Raw genomic sequence first — 8,792 nt, forward strand, 5'->3', positions numbered from 1 at the left:
AAATCCCAAATGGGGGGAAAAGTCTCTGCTCTGCATCTGCTGAGTCCTTTGCATTAACTGCTGCATGTCGGCTCATCCCTGTGAGAATCAGGGCAGCAGCCTTTCCCTGAGCAAAGCCTTTTGTTCGCAGAGGGGAGACGGCAAGGGGCAATGGTCAGTGAGAGCTCTCCTGGCTCAGTCCCAGTGTTTCCCCAGCAGAAAAGTCTCCTGAGAAAGAGAGAAAACCATTTTCTTGCCCTGTTTCTGCATCTGCTCAGCATGGGCCCAGGCAGAGGGTTCCTGGGGAGAGGCAGTGCAGGGGGACCATGGGGTGCTGGCTCCAGGTGTCTGCCCCAAGAGCATCAACTCTGCCCTTCTTCAGAGAGGAGCTGTCATTTGTTTTAATCATTTGTACAGGAGGTAAAATTAGACAGAGCTGATATAATTTCAACAAGTCTTATACAACTGGGTGAGATGCTGGAGGCTCAAGGCGGTGCATGTTTGTTTTGATATAAAGTAGAAAAGGAAGAAGTTAAAAATTAAAGCAACCCAACTATATATTCTTATAAGCAACGCGTATTTGGTGATGGGTCTCTGCTGCCCTAACTGAGCTGAGAGGCAGCCTGTTTGAGCCCAGTCTGGCTGGCGATGGAGCTGGGAGCTGCTGGGGCTGATTTCTGCAGCCTCTGCTGATGGCACAGGGGAGGGCTGACCCCTTCTCACCACGTCCTGCACCATCCCACGGGATGCCCAGCACCGTGGTTTGCATGGCACCATGGTTTGCATGCAGTGGCAGGCGTGAGGGTGTTTTGGGGTGGTGGGATGTCCTGTCTTATCGCACCCCAAGGGCAAGGTCTCTTTGGGGCAGCGCTCGTGTCTCCCCGTGCTGTGAACCCGAGCGCTGGACCAAACGTCCTGACGTGGCGCTCCCAGCCCTGGAGAGGGATTTGTGATTTCCAGACTGTTTGCAGAGAGGAAACAGTTTCTGCAAACAGTTTGCTCAGCCTGCGGGTGACTCAGCTGGGACAGCTGGGGTGCGACCCATGGCCACCACAGCCGCTGCTGCAGCTGGCCCGGGTGCTGCCCCCGCAGCGGGGCTGGGTGCTACCCCCCCAGCAGGGCCGGGTGCTGGCACTGGAGCAGCGGTTCCCAGACAAAGCCCATCCTCGAAGCAGTGACGATGTTGTTTTGAGGTTTGCAAGACACCTGCAGGAAACAAACCAGATGATGCGGGTTCTCGAAGTAATCTAAACACAATGCAAATTAAAATGAATTATCGCCTTTCTGCTGCCTTCTGTTGGCATTGCAGGGAAGGTCTGGGGGCTGGGAGGAGATATCATTGCAGGGAGGTTTGTCGCCTCTCCCAGGCCTCCAGCACAGACCCTCCTCCCCAGGGAGCGAGCCTGGGCTCAACCCTGCTCCCCCGTATGGTTTCTCTACCCTGGGCAGATGCTGCAGAACTGTAGACAACAGCAGAGGTGTAATTTCTGCTGGCAATTAGAAATAGCAAGGATGCTTGGTACCCAGATGAGGGTGGGCTCTGCATTTGCTGAGGTCTGTCTTTGTCTCTGCCAACTGCATGCCAATTTTCACAACAAACGCCTGATAACCGCACCGGCAGCACCGGCAATAACGCTGTCCTTGCCCTCTCGCCTCCCCTCCAGGCTTCGTCTGCGAGCGTGACCGCTTGACATTCGGCTTCTGCCAGACCCTGCGGGTCCTGGGAAGGTGCCACCTCCCGACGGTCCACCTCCAGTGCTGCCGAACCTGCCGCCAGCACCAGCACCGTGCAGCACCCGACCGGGACCGCGGGGACGAGCGGGCCTCCAGGAGGTGACAGGACCGTCCCCAAGGGCAAGAAGCGCCAGGACCCACGGCAGCTCCCAGAGCAGCGTGGCGATGGCGAAGGAGGGAGCCGGGTCACAGCCAGGACTTGCGGCTCTGCCTCGTCCCACGGCAGCGCCGGACGGTGCTGCCCGCAAGCTGCGCGGTGCTCTTTCAAAACACGGGGAAGGCTTGATTTCTTTTATTTGTGCTACACTATAACGGTGCTCAAACCATCAGTCTGAAAAATAAGGTCTGGCGTGGGCTGGGTGTGCAGGTCCCACTGGTCCTGCGGGAGATGCTGGGGCAGCCGGGACCCTCCGTCAGGGTCACGCTGCCGCTGGGCGACCGGCGGGGAAACATTTTGGGAAAGGGAAACCGAAAGCAGCAATGATTCACGGGAGACCTCTCAGAAATGCTTATGGTGCTATCATTTGACATTTTCAGCCTCTTGATGGTGTTGGCAGGCCAGCACAAAACTCTTGACCTTTATTATTATTTTTATATATATGAAGTGAGCATCTAGCATTCCACCAGTACAGCCGACCATTTGGGTTAGGTTTTTTTTTCCTTAAGGAACTTGAAGCTGGCAACCCATTTCTGTAATTTACATTAAAATGTTTACGCACTGAAGCTAAATAGCCATAATTTGAGAAGTGGAGTCAGGGCAGCGGGATAAAGTATCGGCTTTAGTTACCCCCACGAGTCCAGGGCTCATGGTGTGTGCGAAGACTCCATACCCTCATCTTCCCGCTGCTGGATTTGTGTGCCAAAGCCATTGCTCTTATCACTCTGGAGCAGAGGGGATGGTCAGGGACACCAAGGCACAAGTGAAATGACACATTGGTTTTGGAGTCCAACAGCGCATTCCCTTGCATGTATTTGTGAAGGAGAGGGAAAGCTGCTCTGGGCCCAGTGGTGAGCAGTGCATCCTCTTCGCTGCATCCTTCCTCGTGAGCAGCAAAAAGTACTTACACGCCTGGGTTTCTGTATGCCGTTATGGCATAGCAATTTAATGGTTGGTTAAGGTGTTTTTCTGTGTTCTTACAAGCTAAAAACCTTTTTTCCTGTTTATATAGATTCTACTCTGTTAAGCTTAGCTGATTCTTTTAACTAGAATATCCAATATTGTACAAGGAGCGGCACTTCGCTGGCACAGCCCTTAGCGCCCAGTCTGGGGGTGTCGTGTGTTAATTCCTCCCCGTCTTAGGTAGGATTTGCTGTTAGGTCGGTCCCCGGTGGAGGGTCAGGAGCGTTTCGGTAGAAATTCCCTTCCATATGACTCTTCAGGCTATGGAGGACACCCCAAAACTGGGAGACCATGAAGGCAACCCTACCTGCATTGAACAAAGAAGGGCTCAAGCACAGCATTGGCCGCGCCGTGCGTGCAATGCGGTCACACAGCCCAGGGTGCGTTTCTTCTTCCCCTGTGCTGTCGGGAACAACATTCAGTCCCATAACAGGGGAAATTCCTGTGTGTAATTTGTACGTAAAACAGAAGCCATGACTTCACCATTTGTGTTTTATTCCTTTCCAACGTGGTGTAAATTTTTATGTTTCAAGAGCCTGTGTTCAGTCCTGTTTTCCTTCTCACCGGCACCATCTGTCCCATGCTTCTGTCGTGCTCCCAGGTTTTGCTAAGGGATAGCAACTGAATGTGTTGGGGTTTAATGGCTATAGCTCACGAGCGTGTTAAATTAAACAGTTACTGAAGAAAATTGGTTGGGTTTCATATTTTCTCTTCCCCTTGGGAAATTTTGAGGGATTTTTCACTGAAAATGCAGTTAAGGGGAGACAGTTTAGTTACTGGCAACAGCGGGGGTGTGATCGCTCTGTTAGCTGCAGCAAAAGGGGGCAATCAGTTTGCATCTGAAAATCATTTAAGGCTGCTGTTTGCAACTGGGATTTGTGTGATTAAAATGTGAGCTGGGTTGATGGGGTAACTGCTGGCAGCCCACTGGTGACTCACAGATCAAAAGGCTCCAGCCTCTGCCTTCAGCCGCTGCAAATCGATTCCTTTCACTGGTAACCTGACCTGGTGAGCCTCTCCTGCAGTACCTGACCGTGCGCAGGGTCACATCCATGGCCGGGACGAGGGCACAGGATAATTCCTCCCACAGGAGACCCAGACAAACCCATTGCACCGTCTGGGCATCGGTGTCAGGAATGCCGGAGAAGCGATTGCAGCCGAGGGGAGTACTGATGTTTCATACAGCAGCTGCTGTTTCATAAATGCTTCAGCCTGGCCAAACATAAACCTTTGGGAATACGCTGATGAAACGGGCCCTAAATCAAAGGCACTGAGCTTCTGCGAGAGCTCTGTGCGTCGTGTGCTGTGTGGCAAGCAGGTTTTCTTGTTAGCCCGGCACCCTCGAGTGGAGCCGGTGCCTGGGCGTCCCCAGCCAGCACAGCCATGGCTGCTGGTTCATGGCCAGAGCACGATCCCCACCAGCACCTTCATGTCCCTGCAGCCCTGACCGGCATGGGTCTCGGCAGCACAGGGAACCGCAGCAGCCAGGGAAAAACTTGCTGTTTCAACCCTGAAACCTTTCTGTTTCAAGAAGGGCCAACCCCGACACGTCTGAAGCCTTGGGGTTTGCAGAGCAGAGTGGGTGCCCCAGCTCTGTGATGACACAGCACAGTGTCCGTCTGGGAAGGGCTGAGCAGAGCCAGTTCCCTGCTGCTCAGACCAGGAGCAGCAGGAATTCATCTAGACCAAAAGCATAGCCAGCCAGCCCCTCAGCCCAGTGGCTCCCAAACTGTGGAGTTTTCTGGTGGGTGCTGAGGCTAGAGAAGTTTGCATTGCAGCGTGGGAATCTCTAGTAAAAGGGCATTTTGTCTGATTTTTAGCCACATAATAAGCCAGGCCTCCTACAAGCACATAAACTGCATTATAAGTAATAACCACATCTTGCCTAAATACCTACAATATTTTCCTTCAATCAGACACCTACAGCTTGCAAAATGGGCTGCAACTGTAAATGGAAAACTCTCCAGAACTGGTGCAGTTCTGACTCCCTGGCCCTGCCATCACTAGCTCTGACATGTCTGACGGCAGAATCTGCTTTAAGCCACAGGGACGCAGGAGCACGTGCGTGCAGAGCTCCTCTCCTCCTCTCGCAGCAAAGCCAGACCTTTCCCAGGAGCAGATCTGGATATTTACTTGCTTGGCTTTGTTAGTATCCGTGTTTTCACTTGCTCCTTGTAACCAAGGAACTAACTAGAAATGCCTTGTTTTCCTTTTTTAAAGACGCTTTTATTAATGTGTTGACACAAGAATGATGTTATTCAGAAATAACTGCTGCAGTGGTGTGCAAAGGAAAGCAGGAAAGCAATTATGAATCAAAAGATGTTTGAAATAGAAAGACGCTTTTCCCGGGGGTATCTAAGGATGGTTTGCCAGGAAAGCAAGTTTATCCTTTTTGCTAGGTTAATTAGAGCAGACTATGAAAGAGAAAAGCAAGAATATGTCAGCCCCCCATCACAGAGGTCCCTGAGCTCCATGGCTGGCATCCTTCAGCCAGGCCCTGGCAGAGCAGAAGGAAGCCCACCAGTGCCGGTGTTCCTGCTGATGACGCACCACTCATACCGAGAACATGTATGTGTTTGACTGGAGACCCCAGCAGAGCCTTCCCCTCCGAGCGTCCCAAAGAGCCGTGGCTATGAACAGCGCACACAGAAGAAAAGCCCTAAATCATGCTTTTCATTAGAGATACAGGATGCACGGTGACCAGGATGCATTCACTTTGTCATTCTAAGATACTTTTGGTTCATTACTTCAGAAAGACCCCATTGAAGACCAGTGCTGCAGAACTTGCATGCTTCATTTGGCACACAGTAAAGGGGGGGATTCCCACTCATTGTGAACCGTAGCAATGGGGGGGGGTCAAAGTCTTTCCGACCTTTGGCCGCTCGGTTTTACTTGGCCCATTTGAAAAACATTTAGTTTCTCTGCTAAGCTGTCGGAAGCTACAGGGAAATTTGTTCTTGCAGCCTGGTCGCCTCCCAGCACTAGCTGGACATCTGCACTTTTTAACTGGATCTGAGAGCTGGTTTTTAAGGCAGGAATGTACATTTATACAAATCTAGGCAAGTTTAATTACAACAGCAACTGATACCAGAGCTATGTCTCCTCTTTCAGATGAGTTGTTCTTAAAATTTGGTACCATTCAAGACTTTTTTTGAGTGCGTGGCATAGACCGTGCCTTCCTCAGCAGGCAGCTCAGGCTGACGGAGACCTGCTGGCCCCTGTCTCTGCACATACACGTATATAGGTACATATATATACACATATATAAGTATATATTCAGCAAGAGCCCTTGGTGGCACTGCTAGGATAGCAAATTGGGAAAGCACATGCTTGGTGTTTCACAAGGTGAGCTCGTGGCTCAGCTTGAGCAGCTGGAGGGTCCCTGGGCTCCACTTGCTGCAGCGCTGGAGGGGGTGACCAGGGGCTGCAGCCGAAAAAAAGGAGAAATCACAGGGACGTTGAGGATGGAGGAAGAAACTAATGGCTTTGGGCAACGTTGTGACCCAGCTGCTGTTCGTCCCACACTCAGGGGTTTACTAGTCCCAGTCTGGGAGTCGTCATGATGATTTGTCAGTAGGAATATTTCCTTTTATTTGATAGAAGACAGACATATTTATATATTCAAGAACATATTCAAGAAAGTAAGTGGCTGAACCAGCTCCCTGTGAGCCAAATCTTTCGTAAATGTCTGACTGCGCTGCGGTTTGAAAATGACTGTCCCTTCCCATTCAAATGGCTTCATCCCCAGGGACTTTGGAAGGGAGAGGCAGGAGGGAGCTGGACAGATTCTGCTCCCCCCAGCAGACATGGGGGTTTGGCCAAAAGTTGTGAAGCTCTATTTTAAAATGGTTCCCGCAGCACTGGCAAATCTCAGGTGCAGATACTACAGGGATCCGGAGCTCAAGGGCATTGTCAGTGCTCAAGGAAGATCTGAGAGCATCCCTCCACAGGGATCTCCAGGCTGGCTGTTGATCCCAGGGCAGCTGCCTTCTGTGCTACTTTAAAAACCAAAACCCAAGTGTTTCAGCAGGTCCTGAAGGAGGGAAGAGCTGAGGGGGAATGGAAAACAAAATTCTGAGTAATGGAAAAAGATAAAACCCACCACAACCCAAATATAGAAAGTTAAAAACAGAAAAGTTTGTATTTTTGGCAAATAGGGCTTCACAATGACTAGGAACTGCCTTTCCAAAAATTTCCTAAGAGGTGCCACTCAGCTTCTAGATTTCAGATTTATCCACTCCACCTGTTCCCAAAGCAATCCAATGCCCAAGCTGCCTTGGAAGTCAGGTGGAGTTGCTTTAGTAAACAAATGCAGCCGTGGTCTGTCCAAGCCTCCTTCGCCGACTCCTTTCCCTGTGCCCCCAGATCCCCCTGCTGACCCCAGCCCCCCCCGTAAGCCCAGCACCAGACTCTGACAGACACCCCTAAGTAGTTTTTTTCCTATATTTTCCACAGAGGAAACAGAACAAACAAAATGTTTTTAAAAGAGGATTTCATCTAAGTTTCCTGAAATCTATTGTAATCGCCAGATGGTAGTTACCAAACAGGGAAAGAATTGCTCACAAGTTTCACTTGCCGTTTTTTGGACCAGCACAAGATAAATCCATAGAAGGTGGATTTGGAACAAGGGAAAACCCTGACATTGTGCAGGCTTCATTCTTGAGAAATTGCTGATGAAGTTAATTTAAAAAATAATGTGATTCTGGAGCCAATCAACCCTAAAGTGCAGGTTTTAATTTTGCTAGAATGTGGTTTGGTAGCTGGAGGCTGTTTGAGCAGCTCTGGATGCACAGGGGCTATACGGGTGACTTGGACCAAACTAGAAGACAATTTAAGTTTAGTGCAAACACAGGGTGAACTCACCCCCTTAGGCAGGCCACCTGCTCCTTCAGGGTAATATTTAAACCTGGTGAGTTGACTATTTTCATTACAGAAATATTGACTTAAATGAAAGACCTTTCCTCCCAGATTTTGCTGTTCTCCAGCCTGCAACTGTGGCTCCTGTTCAAGCTGTCCTGACATCCATGAAACTGAACTTCCAAAGGACTTTGCCTAGTTTTTTTCAGGACCAATTGTAAATATAAAACCTCCCTGAAATATTTTCTGTTTCCCTGTGGGCTTTCAGTTTGTGCTTTTATTTATAAACATCTGATTTTGCTACAGGTCACCCATGCAAACCATTGACATCAAGATGCCAGTCAAGGCTGCCCATGCTCAGGGTTCCCACCTCTGTCCAGAATCTTTAATAGCCTCTTCTCACCCCCATCCTTATCAGAGGTAGGATTAAATCACCCATCTCTGCACTGTGTCTGTCAGGGCAGCTGGATCCAGCCCAGTTTCTGGAGACAGGTGGCAGGCGTGATTTAAGAAAAAATTTTGCAAGGTGTGAGAGCTCCCTTTTAGTGGGCAACAAACAACGTGGGAAAGAACTGGGCTACAATCCAGTGCGAAATTTGTGAAGAAGGCTCCTGACTATAAAAGGAGACCAAGGCTGGTGGTGTTAAACCAGGGGAAGAGGAAAGAAGGGTGGTCAGACGGAACACTCTGCCCTGCAGCTACAAAGTCTGTGTCATTACTTGCTCCAGGGTTTGGGCAAGGCTTGTCCCCATGTGGTGATGGTGGGACAGGGGACAGGAGAGATTTGGAAAGGTAATGCCAAGCAGAACTATTAGATGTAACTAAAATAACTTTCTAAAAGGTGAGCCCAAGGTCTTGTCTGTCAGCACAGCTTAATCGAAGGAAGCAGCTCACAGATGTTCATCAGTGGAAACTTGAGCTCAGCCAGCTCCCCTGGGGAGGATTCCCCATGTGAGGGAAGACCTGGAAAACCAAATGAGACATGGACACTCTGAAGCTGGGGACATGCCGGCAAGCCTGGTGGCTTCAGCCTGGGCAGCAGGGAGAGGCTGTGGGGGCACAGCAGGCGCTCAGCGCTGGCATCGGCATTGCCAATGATGGG

The 8,792-nt window shown here is 50.3% G+C and overlaps 1 protein-coding gene across 1 annotated transcript in view; it reads left to right on the forward strand.

Annotated features, from left to right (window-relative positions):
* ADAMTS7 (ADAM metallopeptidase with thrombospondin type 1 motif 7) overlaps positions 1–3,521 on the forward strand; it is a 50,976-nt gene extending 47,455 nt beyond the window's left edge. Inside the window, exon 24 of the mRNA XM_069798718.1 lies at positions 1,644–3,521. Within this exon, the coding sequence (XP_069654819.1) occupies positions 1,644–1,816 (173 nt within the window). The 3' untranslated portion in view covers positions 1,817–3,521. The remainder of the gene's footprint in view (positions 1–1,643) is intronic.
* Positions 3,522–8,792: the final 5,271 nt, after the last annotated feature.

The sequence above is a fragment of the Haliaeetus albicilla genome, chromosome 12 (genome assembly GCF_947461875.1).
Source record: "Haliaeetus albicilla chromosome 12, bHalAlb1.1, whole genome shotgun sequence".
Taxonomy (NCBI): Eukaryota; Metazoa; Chordata; class Aves; order Accipitriformes; family Accipitridae; genus Haliaeetus; species Haliaeetus albicilla.